We start from the raw sequence: 21,098 nt of genomic DNA, 5'->3' as shown, positions 1-21,098 counted from the left end.
ATTTAAATCTGATTTTTTTTGATAAAATGCTTTTTGAGGAAAAAAACCTATCTAAAGATAAAGATACATTATAGCTCAAAGATATCTCATCATGGAATAGGGATTATAAATTCTAATCTATAGTGTGAGACAATATATTCATGTAACGTTTAAGAAAAGTTTTGTAAATGAGTTCCAATAGTTCATGGATTACGGACTCAATCTTATGGGGTTCCAGGGGCTTCTGTATAGATTATTTAGGTTAATCTTTCTATCTACCCAATGGGACTCAGTGCTCAGTCTGGAAGATACCATCAGAGATTCTTAGTTTTGCAGTTCTCAAACAGTGGATTTGTGTCTCCAGAGATAACATGCTTGTTAACAGCAAAAATGTTTTTAAATAAATAATATATAGAGGTGAGAAATAACAGACCTCAACCCTATTGTCTCTTTGCAAATTAGTGTACACACAGTCAATTCCTTACCTGTCTCTAAAGGTGCAAAGTTTCAAAAAGTTCAACGAACAGAAGATTGATGGGGACGGAATAGATCTGGACAAGGAGAAGAAGTCTGGAGATAAATGTGAGAAGGGAGGGACAGGCAGTAGAAACAAAAGTGAAACTGTTTGAGCAGCATATTCCAGAAGTCTTGAGGTCTTTCTGAGTGTAGCCTTCATTGATTTGAGATCTACCATACCATTCTCTCACTAAAAGGGAAAACCTATAATGGCAGCGGACTGTAAAAGAGACCCAGTTTGGGAATAAGAACCATTCAAGAAATGTATGTTTTTGCTGATGATGTTTTAAAGAAAGTCAAACCAGTGAACTGGTGGAAGTCACGTAAGCACTTGGATTCAGAGGCTGCTGAAGTGATAATCTCACTTTTAACAGCAGTAGCTTCTTCTGTTGGTGTAGAAAGAATATTTTCTTCCTTTGGACGAATTCATTCCAAATTGAGAAATCGTTTGAGTCCTGAAAAAGCAGGAAAGCTGGTTTTTCTTTTCCAGATTATTAACAAACAAGAAAATGAAGGTGAAGACAACTGAGTTAGCTGCAGAAGCCAATATTTTAAGTTTCTCATGTTGACCTGGCTGACATAGTCGATTTAATTTTTTTTTAAATATTTCATTTAACTATTTTAGTTAAAACAATTTTAACAAAAACCAACCTGATTTTAAAAAACCTGAATGTTTAACTAAATTCAAAAATTCATATGCTTGTTTTGTTATGTTTGCTGTTGAAGAAAAAAAATCCAGAATACATAATGTTGTTGTTTCAGTTAAATAAAACAATTTAAATGTCTGCCTGGTGATGTTTTCCTCCTAATACAGCAAGGTAAGAAAATCCTCCAAATATTAATGATTAACCTGTTGAATTGGAGATATTGGGAGGTGAACTGACTTCATAAATATCTGCTTCTATTACCTTTGGTAAATGAAATAACCAAACAATCATTCATTTTCTGATATAGCTGTAAAATTAATCTGAAAAGTTTTCAAAATAAATCACTTAAAAATGTATAATGTGTACCTTCTAAAAATGAAACCTACATCTATCTCTGAGTTGTGAAGAATATGTATTAAGGTTAAAACAACTAACAAGAATGCACTTTTATGTAGAAATCCACGATTAAATTGAGTCTTCCTGACTAGTGATTTAAATCAATTTGATTTAAATCAAATCCACCCTTAAAGTTTTACATTGTTTTATTTTTAATGCAGTTTTTTTTGTACATAATTCTACATTTGTAAATTCAACTTTCATGATAGAGATTGCACTACAGTATTTGTATAAGGTGAATTGAAAAATACTATTTCTTTTGTTTTTTTATAGCACACACATTTGTAATAAAAAATAAATATAAAGTGAACACTGTCCACTTTGTATTCTGTGTTGTAATTGAAATTAATATATTTGAAAATGTAGAAAAATCCCCAAATATTTAAATAAACGGTATTCTATTATTGTTTAATCACAATTAATCACGATTAATTTTAATTGCTTGACAGCCATAACAAATAAATAATAACAACAATACTGTCATTTATTTATTATTTTTATTGTAGTAGCACTTTGGAGCCCCAGCCACAGACCAGGACCACATAGTGCTAGGCGCTGTACAAACACCGGAAGAAAGAGGCCCTGTCCCAAATGTTACCTCCGTATTTGTAGTATTGTCTAGATCACAAGTTTTCTAATTTTCTTTTCTTTTCACATTGTGGATCCATCCTTAATGGAGAAACGGTCTCATGGACCACCTTCCCTCCCAATCATTAATCATGGGGACTTCTTCTTGCTCTCAGTTATGGTCATGTAACCGGCATATGCCAGCCACCAACAGCAACTGCTTACATGGGAAAGTAATATTAGGTAACCAGTTGTTGTATTTTAACTCTTTTCAATGTGATGCTGGTGAAGAGAATAGCAAAGAGAACCAACATGATGTGATCAACCATCTCTGTGGACCATGGTTTGGGAACCATTATCCTACCTAAAAGGGAGTAACAGGGAGCACTGCTAATACTGAAGAAGCCATATCTAGTTCTCTAAGGCAAAACTGGAAAGGATTTTAGGACAACTACTATACTGGAAATACAAAGGGTGGAATCAATGGGGTTGATTAAAATGGAATTGTATAAGTTGTAAGTGAGCACAGAATTTGACCCATAGAGCCCTAATTTCAAAAGCACCTTTAGATGTACTTACAAAATAAGTTTTCACAGGTACAATAGCGTGGCTATATAGGTAAGATTCTCCTCACACAGTTATGCAAGTCGGGTTCTGAGCAAACATTGGAATCTTACACAGTCCCCTCTAAAACACAGACACACACACACACACACACACACACACACACACATATATATATATTTGGGTCCTTACATAACTTTATCAGCCCATTCAAGTTTGCCACCTTGAGCAGGCAACACCAGATATTTAACACATTTGATCACTAGTTTCCTAACTTTTAAAAACAAAACAAAACAAAACAAAACAAAACAGACCTTCCCCACTGCTTGCTTCTTCTTTGGGCCAACCAATGTCTTTACACTGTGACAGGGCTAGGCTCTGTTTAGGGGCAGCCATATCTCTAACCAACCTGGCTCTTTTCACTGGAATCCTCATTTCGGAGACACTGTCGGACTCTGCAGAGGAACTTGAATGGATTCCCTCTGCCTCCAAATGAGATGAAACTTGGTTTCCAGAACTATGTTATGAAAAGGGAGTTCTTACACAAGCAGTAGGTTCTTACAACATTTCTTGTTTTCATATTAGCCTTAAGGACAACTCAAAGGCACACATGCAGATCCTGGGCTACAAGGTCTAACCTCTTATCTCTCTCTCTCTCACACACACACACTCCTAATAACATTAGTACAAGTCATACACACACCCAGTAAGGAGGACAGAATTAGAGGTCCTACCAAATATTGTGGTATAAAAAATAAGCTTCTGCTATTTTCCCCTCACAGGTGAGCAATAAAGCACCAGAAACCACTAACTAAAAACACCCCTTTGTTAAGATCTTCACTAGGTAGGGACAGGATGGTATTTACCAGGTATTTACCAAAGGCAGTATTTACCAGGCAGTATTCTATGATTTTTTCACCATTCCGTGAAAATCTAGTTAGTCCCAGTTTAAAGGCATTTTCTATTTTAAGAACTGTTTCATTAATGCATACCGCATTACACTTAGTTTTAGTTACATATTCAAATTGTAGTTACATAAGGCAATAGATTCATAGATTTTATTTGAACAACCCTAAATTGAAGTAAAACTGCAGTGGGTGTAATACTTATATATGTAATTATAATACTGAACACTGGAATGTTTGTGTAAATTTTGGTTGGATATTTTCTCATAGAACCTACAAGTCAGGATTAATTTCAATTTTTAATATTATACAAACAAAAGTCAAACATCTGATTGTATGAAAATGACAATAATTCGTTGTTGTAGACTTGAAGCATTAAACAATCAGAAGCAGGCAGAGTTGCAGACAATTAGTCCAGGTCCATTTGCCTATGCAGCATTCTACAACAGAAAACCAACTTAGATGTAGCGGATAGACCAAGCGTGTTCCTCAGTTCTGAATGGATATAACCAAAGTTTGAAAAGATTCATTCTATGCTAACTTGCTGGACATGGATGCAATTAATTTCCCCAGTTTTCTGGTTTTAACTAGGTTTAAGCCGGTATTTACCAGCGCCCTGTGCTAAATTAGTTTGTCCCAGGAAACTGCCAACCCTGCTGCTAGGTAAGCCAGAAGTCCTTGACTTCACATCCACTAAATCTTGCTCCAGAAAGTTGACTGTACAGTAGAAACTTTTATTATGAGTAAAAGTATGGACTAGGAAGCGGGAGACAGGTAAAGAGTCTTTCTAAAAATGGATACCAAGAGCGGTGGAAGATACTTGAGCCTTCAGGCTGAAGTATTCTCGGCTCTGCAGCTCTGCTACCATGGTTTGAGGGGGGAAAATCTTCCCCTACCCAAGAAAGCTCCTCAGCGTTCAGACAAGTTACATGGGGAGAGAGTTACATAGATAGGTAAGAGTCGTACACTAAGTCAGGAAATGCAAAAGTTACAGTTCCACTAGTTAACTCAGCTGTGTTGTTTTTCCATTCCTGTTTTTCTAACTAAACTTTACTGTTTCTGTTTTTATTTGTGTTAAAACATAACCGGTGTGCAATGCTGCCAAGCTAACAATGGTGCTAGTGGTAGTTTTGTGTGAGCAAATAATGTAGGATTGAGTCTTAAAACAAAAAAAACAAACAAAACAAAGACACTTAGAGCAGATTAAGCATTGAATGTTGTCCCCAAAATAGTTCTTTAAAATGCTGTCAAGGCAGGCTCAATTAGAAATAAATAAATAAGCCTAGTTGTTAGTGTATCATCCACATGTAGGAGTTCCGACATTTTAAAATTTTTTGCTTTGTTGCTCCAGTAGTTATCAGCATTACAAATCCGTGTGGGTGAACGCATACTAAACTACGCACATCTAAAAAGTATTGGAATTATTCATCTATTAAAGACCATATAAATGCCTTCTATTTGGAATGTTTGCATTCTTACTGTAAGATTTTTTCTATGATGATGACTGCAGTCTGACTGAAAACACTAAAGAAATTTATTAAAAGAGCAGACTGCATGCAATATACAGCTTGCTATACTGTATGCAACGTTAGGTACCCCCAAACAGCGCCTGTATAGAGGTGAAGGGAAGTTCAGTCTAGGAGAGACTCATACATATTTGGCTTATTTAGCATCACAAAGCAAAAGGTACAATGCGCATTACGGTGTGCAACTTACAATATATAGGTAGCTCACATGCTAGGACAAAAAAAAGAGATTCAATAAGAAATAGCAGGAAGGGGCAGTTTGCTCAGCTTCTTCCAAGTGATATCTTTTATAACATATGATTTAAAAAGAATGTGTGGTAGCACTGTTCTTATAATCTTGAAACTAGTTAAGAAGCCTGAACCAAACTCTGGCAAGACAAACTATACACGTGTCCACTGATCTATTGTACCAACGTTAATGTTCATTAGAATTGTGAATGGCTGTATAAAAGGGAGTAACATGAAAAAAAGGGAGCAGCATCCCCACTTCTCTTCCTTCCTTTTCCACCTACCTGTCTTTTCCGATATTCAGCCTGGTACATCCAGAAATTCTCCATTAAGTTTTTGGTGTTGTCCAGGTGTAACTAAAGCATCCTCCACTTAAAACCTGAGAATAAGCTAGTGCTTCACTGTTATTTTGTGCTTGGGTTTAATAATGAAACTGGTAATAGGAGATGCGACAGCATTGCATTGTGTCACACCTATCCAGCTTAACCTGCTATGTAACTGAATATCCTGTGAAGACCTACATCAGGAATACTGGAGCTTCTTTTGTCACAGCGAACTGTTCTTGTTTTAGAAAAGTGGTGTTGTTTACCCATTCTTAGCAGCAGTATACCTAGAGATTTCATAAACAGCTTATTAGCACTGTCACACACAGGTTTGGGGGGGATGGAGAATCCACAAATATTTGATCAAAGCAAAATTCAGTAGTGCCATTTGAATCAAGGGTCAACTTTTCTATGTCTAAGTCTCCAAGGGGGTTAGATGAAACCTGCTAGGTCTCAGCTTGCATTTTCTTTGCACTTATATTTTTTGGAGTGGGCCTTCGACTCTCTAAAAAAAACCTCACTCACTTCTGCCATATTGCCTATGGGCAGTAAATTAATAATTTCTCTCTCTCTCCCCAACACCCTGAACAGAACCCTAAAGATATGTACCTGCCTCGTAAGAGTAACCATATGATCTTATTATTGGAACCCTGGCTCTTCCTCAACTTCTCCCTCATCTATCTGTTACAATGTACGGAAATTAGATTGGAAGAGCTTTGGGGCAGAAACTTTTCCTCTTATTTGTTCTGTAAAGCACCTAGGACAGTTGAGTGTTATACAAAAAATAAATAGGGTACCAATAGCAACGTTAACTCAGTTTTGTTGTGCATCCTGTAACATTTTACAGAATATATTTAATGTCAAATCACAGGGTGCTGTCATAACTTAAATAAGAATAATGTTGATTTTACAGTGAGAAAAGTATAGTTTTTCACTTCTCTTCTCACTAATGTAAAACAGCTGAAGAGCTTTTGCTTGAACTTTCCCAAAACAAGAAGAATCCCTTTTGGGCAGACAGTAATCATGAAAATTTCAGCCCAAAATGTGAACACTTTGGAAAGTTACAAGTATGTGGAATATGGGGATTATTATGGAAACTGGTAGTCAGCGACATCAGACACTACAACAGCTCCCCTTCTTCCCCCAGTACAGGCAGAACAGTTCAGTCTAATACTCTGATCTGGCAAATGTGAGTCTCTTTACTGAGACTGCCAACAAAGGGTCAGTTAATCTCCACTGTGATTTGTGTCCTGCCCATTAAAAACTACATTAAAACCATTCATTTCACACAGACCAGGATACAGGTGTTAGATGGTGAAAACTTCTGGACTGGACTGGATTGGAGATTGAAACCTATCGGTGAAAAGTTCCTTATTCCATAACTCATCCTCAGTATGCATTTTAGATGGTTTTGTTTTACTACGTTAAGGTAATGATATTGTTAAAAGGCAGCTAAGACAACAACACTAACAAACATGTACACATGTATTAAGATGTATACTTTAATTATATGTTTTAGAGTTTCTCCAGGAAATAATTTATCCTCCAATAAATCCGACCCAAGATATTACAAGAAAGGTCCCTTGTCTCCAGCTCCAAGTTTATATCTCTTCAGAAATTTTCAGAGATAATTACACACACTTGGCAGGTACTGACTGTTTACATTCATTAAATCCTCAAACCACGTTAATACATTATTACTGAATTTTAAACAGTCATACATCAGGAAATGCAAAGTTTGGGCCTATTCAGCAATGGTAGCTCTGGCTCCTTGTGGAGAAGTACTCTTGTATTACAATGCATGTTGTAGATTTTTATACCCACATATATATTGTTTTTGGGGCAGGCAACATGTACCTGTGTATACTGTGTACATTTATAGTATTGCAGTTTAAATATCAGTAACGATAATAAAATAGTACAGTATGTACAATATGGCTCAGTTATGGCAGGTATAGGAATCAGCATTCTGTGTTTCCTGACTTTGGTCCTTTTGAATTTTTATTCATACTTTTGCCTTAAGAGTATTTTGTATTTAACTTTCTTGTTCTAAAAACAATAATAGAAAAGGAAAGAAAAAAAGGCATCTGTGCCTGTATCTGAATATTCAGATAATGCTTGCATTTTCAAAGACATGCACTGCTGGATGCACTCTCAATGGCTCCTCCCGCATGTGCTAAGGAGCAGGCACATAGGCTTAGACATTAAAATAAAGATATAGGGCAAACCAAATTTTCAGAAATCTGTCCTTGCTGAAAACTGCCTATAACAACCTACCAAATACGTGCAACTGGCCTGCACAGAACACTCCTAAAACTAGTTGTGCAAACACATTTTCAGGTATAATTTTGACCTGAATTCTGAAAGTTTGCCCCAGTAAGTTTGGTGGGAATAATCACAATGAAATAAATGCAGCTGTACCTGTTGCTGCAGATGCTCCCTATGCAGAACTTCCTCCACTGACTTCAAAAGGACAGGGGTGGATTATCCAATGGGCCCAGGGGCCCTGGCCAATTGGGGGCTCTGGAAAAATGGGCATTGCAGCAGAAATCCACTGTGGGGTGGCGGAAGGCTGGAGTCTTGGTAGAAGCTTCAGGGCGGGCAGGGGAAGCCCCAGTGTCCTGACCCCAGTACTCAGCAGAAGCCCCAGCACCCGGACCCCCCCGCAGCAGTCTTGGGACTGGATGAGATCTCACTCCCTGCTATGGCCTCAGGGCTGGAGGAGCTCTCACTCCCTGCTGCAGCCCCAGGGTCATGGCAGGGGGATAGAACGTCTCCAGTCTTGGGGTCCCAGTGGGGGCGGGGGAGAAACATGGGCTAAACGGGGGCAAGGCCAAGGGGGAAGGGGCAGAATGGGGTGGGACAGTAGGTGGAAGGGGTGGGGCGGGGCTACAATTCTGTCACCAGCTCCTCCCTCCTCCCACTTGCTCTGTCCCAGGGTCCCAGGAGCCCTTAATCCACCTCTGAAAAGGAGTTCTTGTGCAGAGTACAACACCACCACTGCATGCACAGGTTCCACTCGTTCAAATCTGAAGGGTTTTCTTTGCAAGCACAAAGGCTAGAAACGTCCCTTTAAAAATTAAACCTCAGATTCTACAGAATCCATGTTTGTTCAGCAAACCAATGAATACATTAAGAGGGTCAGATCTAGCCAGCGGACTGGGTGCTTCACACCAAAAGCTGGCATTGCAGAATTCCTGGAAACTGGCTCAGTTCTGGCTATTTATCTCTCTCATTATGTGAGATTTTCCTCCACTCTTAATGTCTGTAACCTGAGTTTAACTTGTCTTTGAATCTCAACGGCCGCACATCATGTGTCAATCTGAAGCAATAACTTCAGTTCTTCTCCATGTCTTCGGGAGACTTTCTTCATAACGGTAAGCATCACAGGCAGTGCTCTGGTTTACAATGAAGAAAAATCACTCCCAGTTGCCTTTATCTTTCCAGAAATTATTTAAAAACTGAATAAACACACAAAAATGATTCACAGGCTTCTGAATCAAATATTCACCATAATTTAACTATCCTGAGCCGTTTTAGGGAGTGTGTGTGTCTTCCAACACTATAATTGATAAACATCTCCCTTCTCCTACATGGTTGATGAATCAGCATAAAGCCTTCTGCCCTTGCAATTAAAATGTTCATGGTTACTGGGCCTGCTGTATAATTTTAAGACTTCATAATATCTAGAGGCCACCCACTGAAGACTTGACTTCTCAAATCAGTTCCAAAAAGCAGCTTTAAAGCCTTTGCTTAGAAAAGAAAGCACTAACAATAGCACATGAATATAGTCAGTCACTTTTCCTTCTTTCTTTCAAAGTTCAGCCAGTACCTGAAACCTGCTTAAATTATTTAAAACAGACTTCTCTATTTCCTCATTAATAATAGAATACTCCTGCTGTGGAAAACCTGAAACATGTTTTCATCTCTGCGAAGCTGCTCCAGTGTTGGCGTTACCAGAACTAACAAAAACCAGTGACACAGAAATTTAAGGTTTAAACAAAACGTCTATGACCCAGAACCAGAAAGACATGAAACACTGCAGCTCAGCTCCCCTGTATGTGAAAGGCTGGTCTTCAAAGGCTGGACTGGTTTTGTGAAGCAGAATCTATCCATCTGTGTAATTTACCATTATAACAAAACCAATATTCTTTTCAGAGTAGTCCTCACTGTCTGAACATGGCATACAAAGGAAAAAGTCTCATGAATGCAGACTTTGGACACCAGTGATGGAGATGTCTGAGAAACTGAAGATTTGGAATCACAACAGCCAAAAATGCTTCACTGTCAACAATACTTGAGTTACTGGTCTACGATACACTATGGATGTGTGACTGAGTTGGAAGAGAGCAATCCCCTCTTCCTAGAGCTGAACATGAGGGCCTCAGTCAGACACTAATCATCGTTTCTTACCTCCAGTGACAAGAGGCAGAGAGGGCAGCATGCTCCTCTTCTCTGGCCAAGAGGAGACAGAGGTGCTCTTCTGGAAGGAAACAACCTGCCAACCTGTATGTGTCAGAGTGACAGATTTGTCCTCTGGCCTTCTGCAGCAGGATCCAGTAAACTCACTCCCCTCCAACTGAGGATCCTGTTACTACTTTGGATTTTAAGATGTGGTATGGGGTCTTCCACACAAATTACACACCGGAGTGTTCTGCTGAATTTTAAAATCCCTCGTATGCAAGATCACAGCCTACTACTCTTCAAATGGTCCACATTTGCCCTCCGATATCCATGCACTGAGGGGACCCTCGAGACACAGTTGTCCCCCATCATTGTGCAGAGGAGCAGGGTCAGTTGTCTCTGTGACACCTCCCTTACCATAGCCAGATAGGGGAGTCCCTGACAGCTTGGCTCCATCGGAGACACACTGCCAGGGAACTTTGGGATAGAATGGGTCTGTAGGGGTCCACAGCAGCACACAGGCCTCTGCACAGATGGCCCTGGCATCCTACCAATCTACATGCATCTCTGGGGATCTACAAGGACTGTGGCAGTACCCATCGCTCACTCTCACCCCTCTGATATATACATGATAGTGTCTTCATGAGGGAATGCATGTGGAGATTTTCTCCTTTAGAGTCCCCTGCCCCGGGTTTTACTGCAGAAGGGGATGATCTGCACCTACGAGACGAGGCATTCTGAGCAAGAAACCTAACTCTGCTGCTCCATGGTTTTCTCCATGAAGTGTCTCAGTTACTTGGTGTCACAGCTGCAGTGACTGTGCAGGTTCAAGAAGAAAAAAAAAAGGGGGGTTAAACAGGAGGCACCTATAGAGCTCTGTCTAGCAATCACATATGGCTGTACTTTCTAAAGAAAATTTAAGGATTTCTGCTAATAGAAGCGAGAAAGATACTGAAATTGCCAAACACGCAAGCACTGATACCAGGGAAATCCTACTGCATGTCTTTTGAGGTCCAAAGACAAAGGTGTGTGAAAAGCCAAAAGATGTGCTGTTCTAACTACCTGACTTGCACCTGAAAATCCAAGTCTTGGGGCTGCACCAGACATTGGACATCCAGAAGTGCAGATCGATTCGCGTGCACGTGCATGTGTGAAAATTTAGCTCGTTGTACTTAAATTTAATGGAGCCAAATTCTGGGCCCACTTGTTGCGGAAGCACACTGCAGTTAATGGGATTGCACAGGGCGTGTATCAGCACACAGTTTGGTTCACTCCTTCTTAAGTGGAAATGTGGGTATTTTATTCATTTTTTTATTCACTGCTTATAGGTATAAATGTTAAGTTTGAAACAAAAAAATCTTTTCCCTCCTCTCTACATCACATGAGCATAACAGCTAGTTATTGTAGAGTTGCTCATAAGAGCTGGACTGCTGGCATTTTTATTCTGTTTTTCATATATAACATTAAGCATTTGTTTTGGGAAAAATACATATGAATGAATGGAACTTGCTACCAGATTTAACCCTGAGTATCCTGAAAACAAGCACACATATCCATAATTGGCCTTCCTTCCTCTATCCCTTTATTAGCTGCTTATCCTTTCCATTACTTCATATAGTCTCCATCCCTCTTCCCAACTGCTGGCTAGTTCCCCACTCTAAGCACCCCAATGTGAGCCAGCATCTTATCTCTGCTGCTGAACCCTTCTACTTTATCCCCTACAAAGCATCCAATCTTAACACTATCATCCAAATGCTCAGCACTACAGGGTGACATTTACTTTCCCTTGCCACTAAAAAAAAAAAAAAAGCAAAACCTGCTATATTTAATACGGTCACCTGCAGATCATTCTGCTGTCTCCATGGCTTTATCACCTCTCAGAGAACTGCTTGCTAAGTGACACAAGTCTATTACTCTAATCCTAAGGTTTGGTCACTATTTGGTTAACAGTACAAAAGGATTGCAAACATTTTACAAGAAAGTAATTTTGGAAATGAAAGCTGATTTCTACAGGAGCTGTGAGGGAAAACAGATCATTTGTAGGACACACGTGAAAAGAATGTAATATAATAAGGGCCTGATTTGCTGGAGTGCTGACCATGGTCAGAGTTCTAAGATTTTCAGTACTTCTGAAAATCAGTCTAAGTAAAATAAAACCTCCATTAATCAAATCCCCTCTTAGTTGAAAACCACAGTTACAGATGAAATTGAGTTACATTTTTGAAATGCATCAGTTATATTGAAAAACCCCTAATTTTTCCAAAATCTTGTTTGTCTAGAAAAAAAATTCTATGGTCTGATAAACAGGGTTCTACAGTATTTTTATTATAAGAATTGATCCACTTAGTGAAGGCAATACCATTTTGTTCAGCAAGCTGCTAAGCAGTTCAATCCACCCTCTGTTAAAGAAGATGGATTTACTCAGACTTCTGTGTGTGCCAAGTGATACCTGAGTGAAGCATCACAAACATTGCAAGTAGCAGCAACTATTGTTACTGAAAACAAAATCCAACCCCCATTCTCATCTCTTCAAGTGGGACGTACATCTTTCAGTTTGCCACAGATCTTCTACATTGCTAGTTTGAGTCACTCTTTCTGCTTCTCAGAATTTAGGCTGCCTGAAAGCCTATCAACATCTAGTTGTCATATGAGCTTCGGCTACTATCAGCATCATTTATTATTTGTATTACAGCAGCACCAAAAGACACCAATGAGGAACAGGGCCCCATTGTGCTAGGTGCTGTACAAACACAAAGCAAAAGATGGCCCCTACCCCAAAAAGCTCAGTTTAACGTACTGTAATATCAGTTGCAAATAAGGACATAGAGAAACACCTGCTTTCATCACTATACAAGCGCACCACATTAGGATCCACAAGTGCAACATACATGGTCCAGTTCTGCAAAGTGCTGAGGATCCTCATGAGAAAAGCAGTCAAATGGAGCATAGCAAGCTCAGCACCTATTACGAAGAACCCAGCCCCTTTCAGGATCCCTTCAACCTAATGTGCTTGAGGCCATCATCCGTATTTTAGGATAGTGAACCTGAAGCCATTAGGAAAACAAGGAGTATTTTGTGTGACTGCTGTCATGGCAGAAAGAGAACACAAAGAATCTATTGCTCAAAAGCTGTAATGAGATGATGCATGGACTAATGTGGCATATATTTAGATGATGAGAGAAAAATAATCATGATTTTTTTGATGATTTAAAAACTCACATCATAAAAAATAAACTAGTGTTTTACAACACATGCCAGAATGAGTCACCTTAGCTCTTATGTATCTGGATATCACAATTCTAGTGTCATATGCCGATTGATGGACAATGACACACTCTATCAAGTATTACAGGCTTGATTTTAGATGTGCTGAACAGCCACAGCTCCCAATGCCCTGTTCCTTTTAAGAAAGAGATACACAGATATAACTTTAAGAGTTTCCATGACTGTATGTGGAATCCATACATATAAAGCTAGAAAACACTTGTAAGACCAGGATGTTAAAATGGAATTATATTTATTTTAGGCAGTAGTTGCCAAATCCTGCTTCTACCTTTCCTTAAGCAATTAGTCCCACTGCAGGCAATGAGACCGCAAGCAGGAATAAGATTACCAGTATCTGACTCTATACTGGGATAATATAAATTAATTATTGCAATTAATCTTCTTTGTTACGTTGGCATTACGTGATGTGACATGATCCAGCTCGCAATTCACTTACAAGTTAAAAGTTTCCGGATTTCTGACGGTCTTCCAAGAAGGAACAACAACATGAAGGCTACTTATCTTGGCCAGATCACATCCATTTTTCATATTCCAAACTCCATGCTGATATTACAGCAAGGCTGAGGTGTTCAGGGTTTAACGGATGGAAGCATGTAAGGCCATTAATATTTAATTTTTATTTAAACTGGAAGCTAGAAGATTAAACTATACATGGTTTTACCACCAAAAGCAGCAGACACCAAGAAAGGATTCCATAGGAATTAAAGAGAATTGACACACACACAGTTTTAGGCCACATTCATCCCTGGGATAAAACTTGGCTGACATTAACTGTATTACTTCAGGGATGACTTTAGCCTACTGATTTTATCTACTGGCCCCCTCCATTTCAGGCATACATTTTAATAAGATTAAAAGTTGCTTCCAAAACTATTAAAATAAGAGGAAAATACAGAGAAGCCATAAATTTAACACGGACAACTAACTGTACATGGCAACGAGTATAAGCTGAGCAGTTCTGGGCTGATTCTGATGCAAGTTGGGTATGTTGTCTAAAGATAAAGTAGTTCAAACCCTGTAATAGACTGTACACTTTAAGAAATAACCTTTAACATATAGTTCAAACATGAGGGTGATTCGATTTTACAATTAAACTAACAGTGTTGTAAATTTGCACTTTCTTGTAGTTGGCAAGCCCATAACTGATGGGAGCCTGCAGAACCTGATAGCCCGAGATAAACTGAATGGTTGCCATTCTAACCAATCAGTTAGTCAACGAATGTTGGAAAAATGTAATATCACTTGTTTCTGCAAGAGAGCAATCAAACCTTTTGTGGCAAATTCATCTCTGGTGTAACTCTACTGATGTCTGTGGCGTTTCACGAAGGATTAACATGGCCCATCGATAAGACATAGGTCCACTACTTATGCATCCTTTAAAATACAGAATTAAAATAGGTAAAGCTTTAAATACTTAACAGGAACAGAATGAGCCATACAAGCATAGTGTACCTTACCGTGTGTGAGAGAGTGCATGTGTGCGTGCGTGTACACAAGAGAGAGAGAGACAGACATATGTATGTTATGTATTCCTCATTCCTTCACTTGTAGCAAGTAAGCTAATAGCTTCATATACTTACATCTCCATCTAGTGGCCTCTGATCATCACAATCCCTGGTTGGGCTGATGTCCTGTCTCATCACCCAGATGGGTTCTTTTGGTTCATCTGGGGTGTAAGGAGAACGAATGGTCCTTGTCTTCACTTCCTCAATAGCCTCTTTAATATCTTTAATAGCCAGAGATATCGCATCCCTTTTTTCCTTGCTGTATCTCTGCACTGACTCTCCTGAGTTGACTGTGGGCTTGGAGCCAGCTGGGAGCTGACCATTGCTCTCGAGAGTCCCACTACCGGGAGTATGGGCACATTCCAAGTTCTGTTCTGCTTCTGGCATATCTTCAGCGGCCTTGTCCAGGCTCTGAGAACTCATGCTCTGTTTGACCTCAGCCACAATTTGATCAATATCTTCCTCTTGTTCATAACTATCCATCCTTGGATAGGGAGCAAATTCCGCCTCCTTCTCAGGGCTGTCAGACTCTCCATCGGACCGTTCATCGTAGTGGTGAAGGCGGGCACCCAGAGCTTCCTTGCGATAGTTGTCAGCTTCCTCCCTCTCCTGCTCATAGAGCCGTAGACCCTCCCTGACATCCAGGTCAGGTGTATCTCCTATCTCCTCATACACGTGCTCCTGCAGTCCATAGTCAGCGTAGGGCTCAGCGTACTGTTCGTCCTCCCCTCGGTGGAAGAGCCCGTGAGTGTAGACATACCCCGAGTAGGCAGCATTCATGGCTTCCTCGTGTTCAATGGAGTGAAAGTGTAAGTGGTTAGGTAGAGTTCGGGTCTGAAGGGCCTCAGCATGCTCTGCCTCGGCATTTTCTGTGTACTCTTCAGATTCAGGTCTATACTGCACTGCATAGGCGCTCTCATCCTCATTTTCCTGAACTCTATCTGTGTCATAGCCATCCTCTGCTGTGGCTATGACATCCCCTTCAGCAGTATCAGTGTGATTGTGGAAGCCACTCTCAGTACTGGCTGACCGAGCCAGCATCCCCTCCTCCTCCTGCCCAGACTGTCCTTCTTGGCTGCCATTGGCATGTCTCGGGTAATAAGCAGCATACTGCTGCTGCTCCTCCTCCACCTCAGAGTGCTCCAGGTCAGCCTCCACTGACTCGTTCACCTCTCCGTTCGCTGGCTCGTCATTCACCTTCCCCTCAGGTGGTCCCTCCAAATGGTTCATGGCCAGGTCTGGAATGTAGGCCACTTATTCTATTGACATTTTGTCTACCGAGGCTGGAAAGAAAGAAGAAAAGAGAGTTGATTATACAGTACCACGGTGATTACAAAGTCATGTGATTTGATATATAATGTTGTGGCAACAAAAGGCATCTCTTCTTCTCCAGCAGACACATACACGGCCTTCTTGGTTCCAGAGTCAGTGGATGGTAATGCAGACGGTCTACACCAGCATCATACACCTGAACTGTGGTTCATGACCCCAGGGGAACTGTAGAATTTACATTTTTATAGATGTATTCTATGGGAAAGAATTTCATCTCAGATACACCACTGTAAAATTTATTAATTCTAGTTATTGCAATGTAATTACATTGGTGCAAGTCTGCAGTATCTGAAACCAAAATCTGACCCTTCAAATGCAAAAATGGGAAGTTTTCTGTTTTTATTACATATAGCACCGAAGCACAGCTCTATCTTCTGTGTTCTGTTAGACGAACAAATTCTATCGTTGTTCAAAGAGTGAGAGCATGCGCTCACAGCGTACGTAGCACACTGGCAGTCAGCATGTTTGCCAGCTCTCCCAATGTTTTGTCTCAATTTTATGTGGGTTTTTTAGGGATTTTTTTAAGACTGCGCTTGATCTGCTGCTGTCCTGTAGCTTTCTTGTCAACTTTTGCTCATATTCCATATGGCTGCCATCTCCCACTGCTTTCAACAGGAGAGAAACAAGGCTGTCTTCAGTGAAGATTGCTGGCCCCTGTTCTCAATACATGGTGTGAGTGACAGCGAGGGGACAGGGAAGTACTGTAAGCGTGTAGGATGTGGTGATCTGGACAGTGATGGGATAGCAGGAAGGTTAGGGCAATGTGAAAGGCAGAAGAGAAAGAGAGATGAACAGGGAAATGTGGGGAGGAGAAGGACAGTGAGAACAGCAAGAAGGCAGAGGAACATGAGGAGGCACAGAGGGAGGAAGTCTAACAAGAAACAAAATATTATGGGGAGCAAAGACAGAAAATATGAGGGGGCAGAAGTATGAAAAGAAAGGGAGGAAAAATGTGAGGGACATTTGAATCTGAGGGGCAGATGGATGAAAGAGGAGACTGAAGTAGAATGTGTACAAGGGAAGAGGGCAGGAGGGTGAGAGAGAGCATCAGGGGACAGAGAAGCATGAGAATGATAGGGGAAGAGGATGAGGAGAAAAAGAATGACCATTCCTCCAACTCAGAGTTTAGAAAAGTTGCTTGTGATGGTGAGAGCCAAGGCTCAGCAGCCTTGAGGGTCACTTTCGGTTCATGTCTTATGTTCCTAAAAGCTCATGCTCCAGAGCTTCAGCCAACCGCCTGCAGGGGTCAAGAATAGATTTCCGCCCTCCCGCACCCTCAGTGTATTCTGGGGTTTTTTTGGTCACCTTCCTCTGAAGCATCCAAGATGGCCTTGGCTGGAGATGGGACATTGGATGGGGTGGGCCAGTGTTCTGAGGTGGGACCAAGCATTCTCTCTCTCAGGTGCTGGCTGGCTGGTTCTTGTTCACATGCTCATGGTCTAACCGATCATCATATGTGAGGTTGGGAAGCAATTTTCCCCAGGTCTGATTGACAGTGACCTTGGGTTTGGATTTTTGTGTGTGCCTTTTTCTGCAGCATGGTATGTGGGTCACTTGCCGATGTTAATCTAACTTAATTAATTCCTTCTCATTACAGGGGCCTTAGGCACTGGTGCACCTCAGTCCCTCCTATTCTCTCCCTATGGTACAGAACAGTGTTGTCTCCTGTAGGCTGTAATACTTGGTCTAATTTTGGTTATTGGGTTTAGTGTACAGGTGTTTGGTGGTGGTGGCCTGTGATATACAGGAGATCTGATCTGGAGGTCCCTTCTGGCCTTAAACTCTATGACACTATGAGAGGGGTAAGTGGGGTCCCTGTCCTGGTTAGGAGTTAAGGAGCTTAAAACTCAGAAGGCAGACCAAAAGACAAAGCAATATTTTTCAGTATGATTCATGATCTTTAAGCATTTTGTAACTGGCAATATTTCACCAGATGCTGGCCCCTGCCGCGACCAGTCTGGCAGCATAAGCCAGCTTTGTGGCTCGTTTAGTTAGCTCTCAAGGATTCATGGCCCTATGCCAGCCCATCCACCATTTCTCTGGCCTGGTGGCATTTTGGGCAGCTCTTGTGGCCACAGGGGAAACTGGAACAGTTAACTTGTGCTAGCGTATAAAAGAGCCCCCAAACCAGTCCCAGAAATGGAAAGGCATAAAGGGAGCATATCACCTTTGACCACCATTCTCTCTCCCTTGGGTGCTGTACCAAGCAGAGCCCAGTGAGTCAAACCAAATGGGGACTGTGGCAATGTAAACAACACAAGGATTCTGCTACACTGCAGTATTCTAGTCTCAGTGTATTTTCTAAAATAAGGAGTGGTCTTAATTAAATCTATAACCATGACACTTGCCATATGAAGCCATACATCACATTTTCATTTCATGGATTATTTTTGTGCCAAACACACACAATCACATAATTACTACAGAGGCCCACAAATAAATAATAAATAACTATTCAGAGCCCAGAAAAGGGGAGGGGGAGGGGATGAGAGGAAGATGCTCACAAGAATGCAGCCTAAGGGGGAAAGATGCCCATTAGCCAGAACATTTGTAATTTGAAGGTACTATAAATGTGTGTCAGATATCAATAAAAATATTTTACACACATATAATGTAGAATTTGTGCCAAATGTACTGAAGCCGGTGCATGTGTCTCAAAGTGGGAACCTAAAAGATAAGGCACCCAAAAAATTAGCCATTTGAAAAAGAATCTTGGCCCTGATCTTCGGACAGACTTTCTACCACCAGAGTTTATGCCAGTGTAAGGCCTGAGCGAATCTAGCATGTTGTCTTCAGCCTCCAATGTGTGTTGCTTCTACTTTAAAGAATAAGTTTAATGTTAAATTATAATATAATTGCAAACTAATTGTTAAATAGCAATTTGTAAAGAAATCACGTGAAACGTGGTTGAGCAGGTGAAGATACCACATACAAAAATAACACCATTTCGTCCAAAAGGATTTTAAACACAGCAGAAAAAGAAAAATACACCACGCAAGACACTTTTTCATTAGAAATATTAGAAAATGCAGGAGTGTTAGTCAAAAGTATGTGAACAAGAATCCTCCAGTGGCAAAGGAATGTATTTTCCATGTATGATTTCTATGAATCTAGGACAGAAAAATCTGTAAAACACAGAGAATTAGATCCACATTAGTCAAGGAAACGTGAAATTGATAATGGACATCTTTCCGTCTTAACCATGGATACAAAATAACTCTAATGAAACTGCTTCACGCTTTTGAAAATATCACCTGAAGTTTTAACCTAACTCTGCTCTTTTTGAGTCAATGGAACAACTGTCACTTATTTCAATGGGAACAGAGGAAGGCCAACACTAAGTGGTTTTGAAAACACCCCCTTAATATGTAGATTTCAAAGTGCTTTAACAAATGTGAGTATGTCATACAGAAAAAGTTAGTGAATTAGGACCCTTTTTTCATCTACTCCTGTTTCAAGTGGAGTAGATCAAAGCTCACTAGGAAACTTTTAGTGTGCAACAGAAGGATCCAGATGGACAGTTAGTGCATGGCAGACTAACGCAAGGTAGACTTACTCCCAGTTTGCTGCATGCTGTTTGTCTACACAGGCCCTCAGACAATATCTAATAACTGACTTCCATTTTAAATGCACACAGTCCAAATCAATTTCAATATTCTGGGGTACACTAGACAGAATCACTGACAGTTGCACCTATAAGAAACAGCAATTATTTAAAAAATACAAAATATCACTTGAAATGTTGTTATAGGCCATTCTGAGGCCTCAAAATTTTGCTTTTGTGAAATGGAGATTTCTGAAGTGAAGCTTGTGAAACTGTGTTTTGATATAAAAATCGATCTTCAGAATAAAATTTCATATGTTGAAATTTTGAAAGCTTTCATTTCACGCAAACATATGACTGTTTTTGACTGAAAGTGAATTTTCACTCAAAAACGGTCCCATTTTCACTGAAAAACTCACGGCATTTATTGATTTTGTTTGCTTTGCAAAATTATCTCAGTTTTCCCCAAGTAAAAAGAAATATGGAAACCACAAACGTAAAGCTTTTTAAAATTTAATCGTGAATATTTCACAGGGTCTTACTGACAAAAACAGCAGCTTGGGAGTAACATTTTCAAAAATAAGTAAGTTACTTCGGAGCTCAAGCCCCACTGGCTTTCGGTGCGACTTAGACTTCTAAGTCACTTAGGCCCTTTTGAAAATGTTACCCTAGGTCCTTAGCTCAGAACTTAATTCAAGCCAACACAGAAAGTCACTTTTGGTGGCTAGAGGGCACAGTGAATAATCAGATTTCTGGTGCCAGCAACAAGTTTCTCCCCATGCTGATACAAGCCGTTCTGATTGTTCTCATCAGGTTCCCACAAGAAAAAAACTTCACCTCCAAACACCCACTTTAAGTGAAATGCCACAGTTTTACAGGACAGGAGAGAAGAGAAGCAACAGAGGTCCCACGGCCCTGGAAATAAAGACATGTTATACTCCTGAAAAATGCAACAGTCTCACATTAATTACCCAGAGGAGCAGCTGTGCTCTAATAATCAGGCGCATATGGGAAAGTGCTTCCTAAGCACTCCTAGCTCTGCACTCAAACCCTGATGGATGGATTTGTCTCCGTAACAGAGAAATCAGAGTTTGACTGCTGGTGCAACTGGTTTCTCACTGAAGGTTAAGCTATGTTCTCAACTGTAAAACGAAAAAATTAACGAATAAATCTCTACACATTTTTAAAGCATTTGGATGTTTCAAAGAGAGATTGTGATAAAACTCCAGTTTAGCGCTCTGCTATTTTATATAAAAGAATTAAAAAAAAAAAAAAAAAAAACAACAGCATTGATACACTCAAAACTAAAGGGTGTGCTGTCATCTCAATTCAAGGTAACGTCAATCAACATGCTAATGACAGCAACAAATGCACCGA

The 21,098-nt window shown here is 40.2% G+C and overlaps 1 protein-coding gene across 1 annotated transcript in view; it reads right to left on the bottom strand.

The window, feature by feature from the left end:
* Window positions 1–21,098, bottom strand: part of APBA1 (amyloid beta precursor protein binding family A member 1) — a 148,608-nt gene that overhangs the window by 36,800 nt on the left and 90,710 nt on the right. The window contains exon 5 of the mRNA XM_043547160.1: window positions 14,921–16,128. Coding sequence (XP_043403095.1) covers window positions 14,921–16,075 — 1,155 coding nt within the window. The 5' untranslated portion in view covers window positions 16,076–16,128. The remainder of the gene's footprint in view (window positions 1–14,920; window positions 16,129–21,098) is intronic.

Source organism: Chelonia mydas, chromosome 5 (genome assembly GCF_015237465.2).
Source record: "Chelonia mydas isolate rCheMyd1 chromosome 5, rCheMyd1.pri.v2, whole genome shotgun sequence".
Lineage (NCBI taxonomy): Eukaryota > Metazoa > Chordata > Testudines > Cheloniidae > Chelonia > Chelonia mydas.
This window is presented reverse-complemented; position numbering and strand designations above follow the sequence as displayed.